This window comes from Penicillium waksmanii (genome assembly GCF_028829765.1).
Source record: "Penicillium waksmanii strain IBT 27052 chromosome Unknown utg000008l:1.0-5622682.0:1.0-5626561.0, whole genome shotgun sequence".
In the NCBI taxonomy this organism is placed as follows: Eukaryota; Fungi; Ascomycota; class Eurotiomycetes; order Eurotiales; family Aspergillaceae; genus Penicillium; species Penicillium waksmanii.
The window spans coordinates 3,781,243-3,795,852 of record NW_026643254.1 but is presented as its reverse complement, the minus strand read 5'-3'; the positions used below and the strand labels follow the sequence as shown (position 1 = coordinate 3,795,852).

Sequence of the window (14,610 nt, the reverse complement as noted above, 5' to 3'; positions counted from 1 at the left end):
GTGAATCAACCGACTTCTTACTAGTATCGGGGAGTTGTAAAGCTGTTGACGATGGATCTCCCTGATGTTCACCACGCGGCAGGCACGCTGTTGGCGGTGGCAGAATATACAGGGTGGCACGTCTTAATTGGCTGTTCGCATCTTGAAGTTCCACCTCTCCAGCACGGAATGGAGTGGAGACAGCAATAATTATTAACTATAGTACTACGTAGTACGGAATAGTAACTAGTACTACTTGATACACAAGGGGATTTGACATTGGTAAGTTGTAATCTTGGAATCTTCAAATTGGAAGTGGTATATTGTTATTTCAGTCTGAAATTTATTTTCAAGCATATTCTCTCTTGGCTCAAAAATTGCTGAATACCACTACTTGAGCTTGAACCTGAACCTGGACTTGCTTAGGCGCCGAGGGTCTTGTAAAGCTCCTCGATATCATTACCAATGACCCATTGAAGCTCATCGATTTGTCGTTGGTAGAACTCCTCGTCGCCACCTTCGGCCGCGACCATGGCCACAGGGACCTTCTCAAGGTATTCGTCCTTGCTCAGTGCAACTAATCAGGTTAGCCTCGAACAATAATATAGTCGATTCCACAGCCACTTACCATGAGCGTTGACGACTGCACGCTTTGCACTCCACATGGCATGGTATGCATTGGTGCTACCATCGTTGTTGGCATCACCAACAGAATAAATGCCACCGACACTTGTTTCCATATTAGATGCAACCTTGACCGATGATCCATCCATTTGCAAATGGAGTTGCTTGTGCAGACTCGATGTCTGTTTTGTATCTGTGCTATACAGAATTCCGTTGGTGACCAGTGTGTTCGGGGAAGCGCTAAGAGTGAGCTTATACTCGTCGTCTGAGGGCTCATTTCCTTTTCCAGTTCTTTCAATCTTGGTGATATCGACTTCGTGCACTTTGATTCCATAGGTTGTCTTAATGACTTTTTCCCATCCAGGCCACCTCTCTTCGGCAGCCTTCTTGTCCTCATCCGTGAGTTTCCCCCCAGTGACGATTTGGATATTGGTTGTCAGTTTCCGCATATTCAAAGCAGATCCAATAGCGCCGGCAAATTTTCCAGGCTTCCCGTAGATAACCATGGCACGCCCCTTATAGTCGAACCCATCGCACCAGGGACACCAGAATAGACCTCTTCCGAAGGCGTCAGAAAATCCAGGCTTGTTTGGAAGTACATCAGTGATTCCAGTGGCTAGAATAACTTTCCGGGCGAGTATCTTCCCTCCCTTGTCATCAAATATACGAAATCCTTTTGTGAGAGGCTGGATAGAAGTGACTTTCTTTCCAAGAGTAGTACGGAAGGAATAGTCGCTGTAATGCTCATCAATCTGACTTCGCACCGCAGCTCGGAATTTGAGTGGAACCTGGCCTAGAAACAGTCAGATCATGTCCCTGAAAATTCAAATTTCAATCCAAATTACCATCTTGACCCAGCACATCGTGCATGTATCGAGTTCTCCCGTTGCGGTACTCGTTTGAATCGTACATGAGGGACGTCCGAGCTACTCGACCCAAGGACATCGAAGCTGCGAGACCAGCGGGTCCACCTCCAACGATGGCTACATCGTAGTCCCATGTCACAGGATCCCAGTTATCGCATGATTTGTCATCGGAAGTGGAGATATCGTATAGGCCAGTGTCCGTAGCGTTAAACAGGGGCTCGTCTTCTGTGAGCTCAGACACATCATTACCCTCTGCCAGAACCTTCTGAGGAACCGTCAGGGCTGATGCGAGAGGGATTGATAGGAGGCATAATTGCCACAAAAGAGCACGACACTGCACCATGATTGTGGTGTCAAATGAACTGAGAAAGAATGCTCAGGTCGTTTTGTGAACAGGAGAACGAAAGAAATATGAGAGGTTATTTATATTAGAAAGCTTCTGTATACATGTTCTTCCCCATGTTTGTGACTGGCTCACTGATCAAACCCAGGTCATTGCCATAAACAGCGGCTGCCATGATGTTGGAAGATCACTTCTATGGGTAGAAGCCTCAGGTGCTACAGCATAATACTAGTTCATGCGAGCTTGAGAGACATACTTTTAAGTGGAGACTCGCCAAAATGCATTCAGCTCGGCATATCTAGGCGAGATACTAGACCTGGCCCAGATGAATCGTAGCCAGAACGGCAAAGATAGTACGACTATGGATGATTAATTTAATCTCAGGGTAGTCTTATCTACACATTTCCTGCCGCAAGTAGTGTCAGAGATCAGAGGCGATATTCAAGCTGGTAGGGGAGGCCCTGGCGACCCCCGCTCGAGGCCAAGAGATCGACAGTACCCACTGCGCCTCTTATGCATGATTCAGCGCTGTCGAAAATCTTAAAGTATGCAGCTGAGGCTACCTTAAGGAACGCCAAGTAACTTGCCTTTGAAGTGCAGAAGAAATAGGGGGGAAGCTTAGAATGTGACGATTTTCACACAGACAGGCACAACGTCCTCATAAACGACAGTCGCAGTGCAATTCCAATTTCCATTGCCCAGACCATTGCCCAGACAGATAATATAATGAGTAGCTTTATGACAATTTATCTTATACTAGAGATTAGAGTAAAATTGGATTATGAATCGGTGAGGACAAAAGCTCGCAACCCCGCAGTCCAGGGCTATGCGTATATTGCATATATGTGCACTAGGTATGTGATACACCGATCAATAGTTCGCCCGTTCAGCCCGCCACAGCTCAGATTCACACCAACGCGTCATGCTTGTGAAACACTCTTGGATATCAATTCTCGATTGGCTAAACTTTAAGAGAGGCATTTATTACTCCGTACTTTATTCGGCGTCGCGCGCATTCTTCAAGACATCATGATATAATAGTACTACTAGTAGTACCACTGCTAGGCCAATTGCTCACTGCCCAGGGCAGGTGACTGGGACCTACCCGTACACCACGGAAAATGTCAAGCTCGTCTTGGAAACACCGAAAGATTGCCGATGTGATTTTTTGACGTGTAGATATTGCGATCCAGGTGAGCTAACCGATGCTAAATAGTTCTTCAGGTTCTCTATTGCTTTGTCGAGGGTTTTAAGAGAAGGTAAGACTAGAACGTTCGCGTGAGCTATCTAAGGTTATGGCTAAGAGCGAAACGATGGGAACTTGAATGTTATTAGAAACTGAAAGATCTGAAATAATATAGCTTTTGAAAGTTTCAACGTCGCCATGGCGCTGAGATTGTAGCATTCGAAATATCAGAACGGTGGGCCGGAGAAGTCCAAATAGGCGATAAGCCGGGCGCATACAGCCTACATGCGGTTTGTCTTAACCCGAGCTACAAGAATACCCAAGAAGATTCAAATTGAATGATTTCCAATTCTTTCCTTTTAGACTGCATATTCTCCCAGAGAACGCTTAGAAAAAGACCACGGCTCGTGGTAGTTCTCTAAACACCTACTTCCGATTCTGACATCACCGCCGAGCACGGAATTCCCGAGGTCGCGGAGCTCTTCATCTTCCCCACACGGCACTGACAACATCCAGTGCCAGCACCCAGCTTCACCAATTCTTTGCAAGCTTCCGTTGATACCAAGCTTGAAATTCATAAACAATGGCCGCTCGCAATACCCTACGCCGCTCCTTGCTCTACGGTAATTCCGCCTACGCATCACGTCTTTCCCCCGCATTCTAATGCGCGCTGCTGTCAAACCCCGAAGCTAACCAGCTTTCTCCCCCACGCAGTCCCCGGGTCTTCCCAGCGTTTTCTCGATAAATCCCGCTCGCTCGCGGCGGATTGTGTCGCCTATGATCTTGAGGACAGCGTGACTCCGCACATGAAGGCAGAGGCCCGCGGCCTGGTGCGGAGAGCGATTGACCAACCCACACCGACTAGTATTCGCGAACGCGCGGTGCGAATCAACTCTGTAGACAGCGGTCTGGCATTGGGTGACCTGACAGAAGTGGTGCGTATTGATCTTTCTCGGCCTATTCAATGGCCAGAGATTGCGTGAGAGGAAGGGAAATATACATGCTAACTACATCCTCACCACCACAGCTCCAATCGCCAAACCTAACAACGATCGTGATTCCCAAAGTCAACTCAGCCTCCGACCTAACATTCGTAACGGACGTCATCTCCCACACCCTCGCGCAACAACCCCAATTCGAGAACAGACCACCCATTTCCCTGCTCGCCCTAGTCGAGTCCGCCAAGTCCCTCACCAACCTCACTCAAATCTGCGGTGCCTCGCCTTTACTCCAGGGACTAGTTTTCGCCGCCGAGGACTTCGCCCTGAGACCTGAGTATTACGCGCACGCCAGGTCTTCGGGAGTTTCTCTTCGCGCGTTCGGCGATCGCGACTGCCGCACGCGCAGCCGATCTCCCCTCGACAATCGATCTCGTTTGCACAACATACAAGTCTGAGAAAGGTGATGGGTCACCGCCGGCTGTGCTGCAGGAGGAATGTCTTGATGGACGCCGACTTGGATTCAACGGCAAGCAGTGTATTCACCCGTCGCAGGTGAAGGTTGCGAACGATATCTTTGGGCCGCAGGAGGAGGAGACGACGTGGGCTGTGCGGTGTGTGATTGCTGATGATAAAGCTGCTGCTGCGGGGCGCGGGGCTTGGACTCTGGATGGTAAGATGATTGATGTGCCTGTTGCGCAGAAGGCGAGGGCTATTGTTAAAAAGGCTGAGGCTGTTGGTGTCGATGTTCAGGCGCTCCGGGAACAGTGGAAGCATCAAGAGCCTGAGTAGATAGATGTTGATACCTAAGAACTCGAATTCAATGAACATAGTAACTATTTACTGTCAATGTGTGTAACACGGATATCTCGCACGAATGAAGGTGGCTTCAAGGTTCAAGTTTGATTGAGGTCCCGGGGTTATGTGAATTTTCATTCGTATTCAATACTATCATTGCTTATACTAGTAGTATGTGACACCTCGTATGCCATGGTATGCCTCCAGGGTTCAAGTAATATCAAGTACGTGCTCGTTGAGAAACACAATATTCTATCAGGGAATTCGGCCAGGGAGAAGTAGCCGGCTGGGAAAGTTACCCAAGTAACTGATATCTTCAAAATAATAGACATTGCTGGGAGGGGAGCATGGTCAAATAAATAAAACAAACAATGAGGCAGGTGAGTGGCTCAAGCTCTGCAATGCAAAGGATGGGTATCATGCCGCATCATCACGGGCTAAAAAAAAATCAGAATATCACACCAACTCATTGATTTTGCGTTTCTAAATCTTCCCGCCTAAGCAATTGGATTTTGCCTAGCGTGAGGTTGTTGACAATATCCGCGGCCGCCGGTTCTTCCTCCGTCATACTCCGAGCAAGGGACTTATCATAACTGGTCGGGTCAATGCCAAGGATACCTCCAACATATCCCCCGCGCTCGCCAGGCACGCTGAATTCTCGGAATAGATAACGCCATTCGTTCAGCCAAGCTTTGACGGCCTTTCCGATCTTGTCTTTGCCGTTCTTCGAGTGGTGGCCAGTGCCTGTGATGGCGTAGACAACCCGAAGTCCCTGGCGTGCGTGCTTGAGTAGTATTTTCTCCAGGTATTCGATAGCCTCTTCAGGGTGCAGGCCGTGCAGATCAATATAGAGCTCCTCTGCAGATTCGTCCAGGCCCGCCTGGTTCAAATGCTGATTACGCTCTTCATATAGCTGGCGTGCAGCTTCCCGGTGACAACGACGCATCGCATCGTTCTCAGCTTGGCCTCTCAGTGATAGAGCCTTCGCAGCTCGTGCGTCATTCCGATTCCAAGCTTGGGCGGCGCTGTTTAATTTGTTAACAAAACCCAGACCCCACAGACAAAGACCTGTGATTAGACATACCTCTGTAAGAATTTATTTCGCACAGTCCCGTGGCGAATTGCCTCTGTGCGATATTTAATATACTGCTGATTTGCCCGCGATCCGGTCTCGAGCCACGGGATATTCTGCGGAGCCGCGATCGACATAGCCGCAGCGCTGTTCTCGCGGCCCTTGGCGTCCTTGGCATTCTTGGACGATGATTTGCCTTTGCTGGGAGCCGGAGATGGTGTCATGCGTACAACATCTGCCATCGAGGAAGGAATGTTTTCTTTATTGATATCGCGACCATTGTGGCCGCCTCGCTTGCCATGATGCTTTTTGCCGGCATTCTTCGCACTGACGGCAGCAAGGGTGGGGAAGGCATCTGGATCATCGACAGACAGTGCTGTCGGGTTCAGCTCACGGTTCTGATGGCGGCTTGTTGGGCGTGAGTTCGGGCGAGTTATATTATTCATACTACCGTTGCGTCGGCCCATTCCCGGGTGAAGGCCTGGGGGGATGTTCTTGTTTTGCAGACCAGAGAGGTGCGCTGGATAGCGACTGCCATATGGACCCGTCCATTGATCTTCTAATCCAGTTGATGATTGCAGCGGTGGAAAAGCATCAGAGCCGCTGTCCATCTGGAAGGGGGAGCCTGCAGCCGGAGAAGCTGGTCGACTGCCGCTCGCGACACTAAGGTTGGAGATGAGAGCAGAGGGATCGTGTGAAAACGGACAGCCATCACCAGCCAGGCAATTGCCCATGACCCAGTATCTAAGATGGATTGATTAGTATCGTAAAGAGGGAATTATGACATGAGAATGAAGAAAACTTACTTGCACACATGACTGGTTAAATCATGGCTAAAGCGGCAATCTGCACGAAGACATTGCCCAGTAGATAGCCAATACTTGCAGACTACAGGACTGCGAGAGTGGCCTGAGGGGGTGACGGGACGAACTTGGTCCATTGCCATAGACTTCCCAACCACCACTCGGCCATCATCCTGTTTGGCAAAAATATCGGTATCTTGATCCTGCGAAAGCGCTGCAATCGTCGCCCCGAGGTCATAACTGTGGGCTTCAAGTGCGGCTTCGATTTCATCGTTGGACCGCCTATCACCTAAAACAGTGCGCAAAATGTCATGCGGGCTCATATCCGGTACGAACTCCGAAGCAGTAGCACTCAAAGATGCAGTATATCCAAACCCTCCAGTGGATGAAGTTGTACTATTTGCATCGTCTGCCACCAACCATTCAATATTGCTGTCGCTACCAAAATCTGCATAATATTCCGATATTTGACTTTGATCGGAGAACTCATATGCATTCAAATTTGGGGAGTGGGGGATTGGTTGTGCCAGTGCCAGTCGAGGAGACGGGCGTGGAGAGGTAAATGGGGAGACGGTTGAGGAGAGCGGAGGTCGGGAGAATGCCCCGCGCGAGCTCTGCACCCACGAGGTACTTCCGGGGCTGGTGCCCAGATTTGAGTGCGGCGATAACGGTGTGGATGAGCGCGCCATCTGCCATGGGGCAGGGATGATCGACGAATCACTGTATGACGAGCGGGCGGAGGTGATGAGTCGGGCAGCGAGCGATTCCGATGCCGCCATAGGATGTCCAGCACCGCATTTTCCAACGAAGACGAGGAGAGGGAGGTATTTGCCCGCAGAAAATCCTCCACCTTCTCCACCTGCTCTTCATCATCTAGAGCCTGATCCTGTAGGATCTCGAGACATTTCTCGAGAAGTTCTTCCGAAACCATGGTGTTGTAGAGGCGCGCGCGCAACGGGAAAGGGGAGGGATAAGCTGAACAGCCGCAGCGAACAACGACGGAGTCGGAAGGAAGAAGTCGAATTTCTCACGGTTGATGGCAGATCGGACAGGATCGATAACGAGCTAGCGATCGACGAGGAAAGGTCGTATGGGAAGAGTGAATTATTTTGGAGATGGGAGTTGCAAGTCACAGTTCCGGGTCCATATTCTCTGATAGGTGAACCAGGTCGAGGCCCGAGGACGGGCGATAAAGGGGGGAGGTGGGGGATGATGGAGGCGCAGAAAAGCAATGAATCGGAAGAAGGGCAGCCTTAGTTACATCGTAACCCTAGCCAGAAAAGGAGAAAGACAAAGGAGGCCAAAGGGAGATGGAGCGCAAACAAAGGAGGGGGGGGGAGGAGGAGGACGAGAGGCGGAGAAAGGAGATCAACATTGGCTTGTAGATGGGATGGAGACTGGAGACTGGAGACTCTGGATTGCAGCTGAACTGCGGCCCACCCGAACTACCTTTGACACTTAGTACTTATAGATGGGGAGTTAAGAGTTAGGAAATAATAAGTAAAATATAGTAAAGAAGAAAAGTATCAAAAGTATAATAAAATAAAATATATAGAAAAACCCAAACAAGCAAATTAGACATGGAATAGAAATGGAATTGTAGATCCCAGCCAACCAACTCACATACTAATCTCAAAAATGGTTCGATATCTTGGGCATCTGACACTTTATAAGTCTGAGGAAAGGTGTGATGGTTAAATTACCCTACTAAAATACAAAATACAAAATAAAAATAAAAATAAAGTAAAGGTAAATAAATATACCAGGAACCGTACTCCAAGGCATGGCAGAGTTGGAGCAGCCTATGGCAGCGCCCAGTAAAGCCTCGGGGCCCGGCGGATCCGCTTTGGGCCCAGTAACCACCGTGGACCTTTTTTTAACGGAGTACCTTAAGACAGCTTATTACTCCGGCCATTTGAGACATCTTAGGTTCTCCATCTTGTCTTTCTCGCCAACTTGGAACTTACGTCTATTTTCAGCCGTCCAGTACTCCAAGGTACCACCATCATCACCAGCACTACCACTGCCACTGCCATTACCACCACCACCACCACTACCATTCCCTCGTCCGCTCCACAGCGCCGATCGCCAGAGGTTCCTCCCCCGGATCCGATCCCTGTCCCATTTAATATCGTATCAACCTTGCCCCCTCTCTCCGTCTTCCCCTCCAAGCTCTTTGCCCACCATGCCCGCGGACTATGAGTCCACGGCACGGGCATTGGCACTCTCTGACTCGCCCCCTGATCCTCTCCTCGAATCCCCCAACAGCGATGATGAACACAACCAAGCGCCCTGGGCCAGACGCGATTCGTCCGCCCGCTGGTCCAACAACAACCAGGCCACCAACTTTCGGGACCGCACAATCAACCGCGCCAAAGCCGCCTATAGCATGGCCAAGGAACGCTGGGAGACCATGACCCTCTGGCAAAAAATTGGTTTCTACGCAGCCTCCTTTGGAGTCGGTGCACTGGGTATTGGTTTCATGATCTTGACCGGCAAGCTCTTCGGCTGGCTGGGACCCGTCGCCCACAAGTGGGAGCATTCTTTCCTGGTCGCATTTGTCCTATGGCTCTGCGTCTTTTTCGTCTCCTTCCCTCCATTGCTGGGTTGGTCGACGTTTGGAACGGTGGCGGGATTTATCTTCGGTCTGTGGAAAGGGTAAGCTAAAAGCCGAAAGTCGCTGGACCCTGTTGGACCCTGGCGCGCATCTTCCCCGGATCGAAACCACCACCCCACGCTAACATCCCAATCTTCTAAACAGATGGATTATTTACACTACCGCAACCGTTCTCGGTTCCACGGCCTCATTCTATGTATCGCGTACTGTGCTCTCGGGATTTGTGAACCGTCTCATGGAACGTGACAAGCGATTTGCCGCCTTATCGCTAACCTTGAAGTATGACGGCCTGAAGCTTCTTTGCATGATTCGTCTGTGTCCGCTGCCTTACTCGATTTGCAACGGAGCTATTTCTACAGTTCCAACTGTCCAGCCTTTGATGTATGGACTGGCCACTGCGATCATTTCTCCAAAGTTGCTTGTGCCTGCGTTTGTGGGGAGTCGCCTACGACTTCTCTCCGAGAAGGGTGAGGAAATGAGCACAGGCTCCAAGGCCGTAAATATCATCAGCATTCTTGTCACGGTGTCTGTTGGAATTTTCACTGGATACTATATCTACAACAGGTTGGTCATTCCTTGGACCCTTTTTATTCCTGTTTTCCCCCACGTTTTGTGATGGCATTTGGCTAACATGAATCCGTTTGTCCCTGCAGGACATTGGCCCGTGCGAAAGAACTCGAGGAGAAAGAGCGCGCCGAGATCAGAGGATCTCTTCAGTCCGATCATGCCGCCAATCGTCCGCATGGCAGATTCTCCGACGACGATGACGCCAATGAGGCTGCAACAATGCTGGCTCGGGACGAAGAGGAGGGCATTGGGTTTGAGCATGACGACGACCGTGTTGACCTCGCACTCGGGGATGACAGTGACAGTGATGGTGACCGATCAAGGCGGTGGAAGAAGAAGGCCAACCGACGGTCTTACCATGATGAGTTTACGGATAATGACTCGGACGAGTATGTGGGTGATGCCAGTGAGACGTACGGGCTGCATAGCCACGTTGGGCGGCAGGCCTGAAATCTTGAGTAGAATAAATTTTGCATCGCATCATATTTAAGATATTTTTCAGATAATAGACTGTACCATCTCAGATCACATCGAGGCGTATTCGCTGCAGTATTGCATACCTCATACCTCTGGTAGTCGTCAAGAGTCGAGAGCGAAGGAGACCGAGGGCGGCCGGAAGCGGACTGAGAAATACGCGCCCCGAGGAACTCGCGACTTCTCCAAGTCCTGCCATCCACCCCTCCCTTCGCGCATGCCAATTGGGTCGCCTCGATTTGATGCCAGTCGGATTCTTAATCAGCGAGAGGTCTACGCTTGCTGGGGGAAGTCGACTGGCTGTTCTGGTTTGTATGTACCCCCGACCCCTCGCTTCCTCCCTGTGCAATATCTATGCCGGACCGAAAAAGGAAGATGAAAAAAGAGATGCCCCATTACCACGCATCTCCCTAGATGTTAGCTGTGTCTAATTTCGAAATATAGATATACTCGATCGTTGACAATTCTTGCCTCTCTTCTATGCAACTTGATACAACTCAACATGGTTGAACATCGGTGGCTGTGGTGACGCCTGATATTCAATTCGTGTGGGGTTTCGTATTGCCGGCCCTCTTGTGGTATCCTTTGCCATCACCAATTGTTAGAAGATCTACGGGGTCTTCTATCTGGTAGATGAAAATGGAGTTCCATCCAGTCTCTCCTTCCGCCTCCCATTCCTCCTTGAGGGCGCCATCTTATAATCTGCCGACGTTGAACATGGACGGCTCGGCGCCAATGGCCTACCACGATATATCGGGAGAAACCTCAAATCAGGGCGGAAACATCAGTCAAGTTGCTCAAAATGATGTTTTATTTACAACGGGAACAAAGCAGACCATGCCAGATCGATTCGAAGCTTCCGAACCACCTGTAAAACGGCTTCGAACATCTGACGGTCCGCTGACCCAAACTCATCAGTCATTTCCCGTAGAGGAGCAGACACAGGCTGCCAGCTCTAGCGCTCTGCCGCCTCCTCCTGGGCTGACTGGCCCTTGCAAAAATGGCAATATCCAGGGCGATATATATGGGAACAGCAGTACTCCCAACGAGTCCACCGCTTCGATGTCCCTTACCTCGTCATATCAAACCGCGAAGTCTACATCGCCTCCAACAACACCCGGACAATCCACCTCTACTCCTACGCACACTGCGGGCGTGAGCATATTAGAGAGCAACAAGGTTGATTTATCGAAATGTCGACCGCGAAGTTCCATTCCATCAAGGCTTGCGCCGTCTATTTATGCTCAACAGTGTGTCGCTGCGGCATATGCATCTCGGTTAGATCCCTATGCACTACACAGGAAGGAACAGGAAGCATTGCAAGATCAGCTTTGTCACGTGCACGTCACACTCTACTTGAACATTCGGAATGGGATTCTCCGGCTCTGGACGGTGAATCCCATGGTCAGTATAACCCGTGAAGAAGCGATAGGATGTGCCAAAGATTATCGTTGGATGAATTTGGCTTCTTTCGCATACGACTGGTTGTCACGGAAAGGATACATCAATTTCGGGTGCGTGGAGGTCCCAACACCCCCAGTCGCTCCCAGGCGAGGTAGACGCAAAGAAGGGCCCACTATTGTGGTTATTGGAGGTGGAGTAGGAGGACTGGGCTGTGCTCGACAGCTAGAAGGACTCTTCCGTCATTATCGTGATGCCGACACTGCTCCACGCGTCATTGTACTCGAGGGACGTCGCAGAATTGGCGGAAGGGTGTACTCGCATCCTCTACGGAGTCTCGAGTCTGACATGCTTCCTCCTGGACTCACACCCAAAGCAGAAATGGGTGCACAGATCATTGTTGGCTTTGATCACGGCAATCCTCTTGACCAGATTGTGCGTGGCCAATTGGCACTCCACTATCACCTGCTACGAGACATCTCGACGATTTATGACATTGATGGTTCACCGGTTCATGAGGTTCAAGACGCTATGGATGAAAAGTTATACAATGATGTTTTGGACCGCACGGGGGTTTACCGTAGCAAAACACTTGTCTCTCCCACTGCGGAGGGAGACCACGATATGATTGATAATGGTCGTGAGTCTTTGGTGGACGACGGTCTCAATGTACGACAATACGAAGAGGCGCGCGCAGCAGGAACCATCGATTCTCTCGTTCCCACAAAGAGAGTGCGTCGACGTCGCGGCGTTGGACACAAAACGGCTGATCTCCAACCAAATCCTGATGTTGTTGGTGATCTCATGAGCCCCTCCAAGGAGCATCCAGCTGCCCTTACTTGTCAGGCTACTGGGTGGACTTTGAACCCCGGGATTTCTCCTCGGGAAACCATCAATCTAGATCCCATCGCCAGTGCTTCACAAATGCAGACCCTTGGAACAGTAATGAATGAAGGTGTGCAGCAGTATCAGCGCATGCTTCCGCTCACGCCCAAAGATTTGCGACTTTTGAATTGGCATTTCGCAAACCTCGAATACGCAAACGCAACAAATGTTGACAAACTCAGCCTTTCAGGTTGGGATCAGGATATCGGCAACGAGTTCGAAGGGGAGCACTCGACTGTGATTGGAGGCTACCAGCAATTGCCATTTGGGCTCTACTCTCTACCTACGAAGCTTGATCTCCGCACCAACAAAATTGTGAAGAAGATTACCTACGATGCCACCGGATCCGGAAAGAAAACAGTCGTTGCGTGCGAGGACGGGGAGAAATTCGCGGCAGACCATGTCGTATACAGTGGCTCACTTGGAACCCTCAAGCATAAAGCGGTGGAATTCGATCCTCCCCTGCCAGAATGGAAGACAGGGGCAATCGATAGACTTGGATTTGGTGTTATGAACAAGGTGGTCTTGGTGTTTGACGAGCCCTTCTGGGATACTGAACGAGATATGTTTGGTCTGCTTCGTGAGCCTAGCAACCCCGAAAGCACTGTACAAGAGGACTATGCAGCCAATCGGGGTCGTTTCTACCTATTTTGGAACTGTCTGAAAACCACCGGACTGCCAGTTTTGATAGCCCTCATGGCAGGCGATGCCGCTCACCAGGCCGAAAATACGCCAGATGGCGAGATCATCACCGAAGTCACTGGTCAACTTCGCAATGTCTTCAAAAATACCGTCGTTCCGGATCCCATCGAGACTATCATCACTCGCTGGGCCTCTGATCCCTTTACCCGAGGCAGCTATTCCTATGTGGCCGCCGAAACCCTACCTCAAGACTATGAACTGATGGCACAACGAATCGGCAACCTCTACTTTGCAGGCGAAGCTACCTGCGGCACACACCCTGCAACTGTTCATGGAGCCTATCTCTCGGGACTCCGTGCAGCCTCCGAAGTAATCGAGTCCGTGGTCGGTCCCATCGAAGTCCCCACTCCCCTCGTACCGGAGAAACAAAACAACACACCCAACGAACCAACCGCCACAGTCGTCGAGCCAAAATCCGAACCAACCACCATGACCACCCCATCCCGCGTCTCGACAGACAAACAACGCCGTGAAACCTACGACCAGGCAATGTGGACAGCCATCTACGCCGAGATCGGCGCAATGCCCACCCGCCCCGCAAAAGCCGGCCTCAACCCATTCCTTCTATACCAGAAGGACTACTGGGCCAAATGCCGCGACCAATGCGACGAGACCAAACGAGTCTCCAGCAAGAACCCAGCTGCAAAGGCTGGCCGTGATGAAATCCGACACGCCCTCGGCCAGATGTGGCGCAATGCTGCACCGGAAGAGAAAAGGCCGTATCTAGAACAGGTTGAGGCCAATCGGCGGAATAATGATGAGTCGTGGGATTCTTGGAAGGCGGTTGCTTTGGAGTGGGAACGGAGGTCTTATGAGGTCAAGGATCAGTGGTGTGCGGCGAATCCATTTGAGCAGTGGGAGACGCCTTCATAGAAATTCTTTGACACATGTATAAATGAACGGAGGCCAATTGCTCTGCTTTTGCTTTATTTTTTTGGAGGGGGGTTTATGTTTTATTACTATGATAGGTTTTGAATGGGGTAACTATAGTTACCAGTTGCTTCAAACTTGAAGTGTTGCTGTCTCCGAGTCTTTGATTGCACAAGCTTAGTACTAGTAGTACTATCATTGCTCGTAAGGCTACTATTTAGAGGATTACTAGTAAGTTTAACAGGAGTCTTATACTATTAATATCTACTAATACTTTCCAAGTCTGAGTTAGAACAGACTTAATCGGAGCTCGCCGATTTCCAAGGTTCTCTCTTCGTGAAACCCTAGTCTGAACTTAATACGATTGTACTACATTCAGGATCTACTGGCGGGTATTGATCAGGGAATATCATCTATTTCTATATCTATGGGCACCGAAACCAACGCAAACGAGGCTGATCTATAAGAAGAATCGCTCGAAAATC

At 50.1% G+C, this 14,610-nt stretch overlaps 5 protein-coding genes across 5 annotated transcripts; 3 read left to right on the top strand and 2 right to left on the bottom strand.

Annotated features, from left to right (window-relative positions):
* Positions 1-401: 401 nt before the first annotated feature.
* N7481_009767 (NAD(P)/FAD-dependent oxidoreductase) lies at positions 402-1,812 on the bottom strand (the record flags this gene model as incomplete). Its single annotated transcript, XM_057268986.1, has 3 exons — positions 402-556; positions 608-1,396; positions 1,449-1,812. The coding sequence occupies 3 exons, from the start codon at positions 1,810-1,812 to the stop codon at positions 402-404; spliced, it is 1,308 nt and encodes a 435-aa protein (XP_057119663.1).
* A 1,769-nt stretch (positions 1,813-3,581) lies between these two features.
* On the top strand, positions 3,582-4,728 carry N7481_009766 (HpcH/HpaI aldolase/citrate lyase family protein; the record flags this gene model as incomplete). The annotated part of the gene is made up of 4 exons (XM_057268985.1): positions 3,582-3,621; positions 3,713-3,933; positions 4,026-4,212; positions 4,292-4,728. The coding sequence occupies 4 exons, from the start codon at positions 3,582-3,584 to the stop codon at positions 4,726-4,728; spliced, it is 885 nt and encodes a 294-aa protein (XP_057119662.1).
* Positions 4,729-5,200: 472 nt separating this feature from the next.
* On the bottom strand, positions 5,201-7,540 carry N7481_009765 (CCCH zinc finger and SMR domain protein; the record flags this gene model as incomplete). Its single annotated transcript, XM_057268984.1, has 4 exons — positions 5,201-5,759; positions 5,819-6,550; positions 6,613-7,298; positions 7,331-7,540. The coding sequence occupies 4 exons, from the start codon at positions 7,538-7,540 to the stop codon at positions 5,201-5,203; spliced, it is 2,187 nt and encodes a 728-aa protein (XP_057119661.1).
* Positions 7,541-8,794: 1,254 nt separating this feature from the next.
* Positions 8,795-10,243, top strand: N7481_009764 (TVP38/TMEM64 family protein; the record flags this gene model as incomplete). Its single annotated transcript, XM_057268983.1, has 3 exons — positions 8,795-9,267; positions 9,371-9,790; positions 9,880-10,243. The coding sequence occupies 3 exons, from the start codon at positions 8,795-8,797 to the stop codon at positions 10,241-10,243; spliced, it is 1,257 nt and encodes a 418-aa protein (XP_057119660.1).
* A 741-nt stretch (positions 10,244-10,984) lies between these two features.
* On the top strand, positions 10,985-14,128 carry aof2 (putative lysine-specific histone demethylase Aof2; the record flags this gene model as incomplete). The annotated part of the gene is made up of 1 exon (XM_057268982.1): positions 10,985-14,128. One exon carries the CDS (start codon positions 10,985-10,987, stop codon positions 14,126-14,128), a length of 3,144 nt encoding a protein of 1,047 aa, XP_057119659.1.
* Between the last annotated feature and the right edge of the window lie 482 nt (positions 14,129-14,610).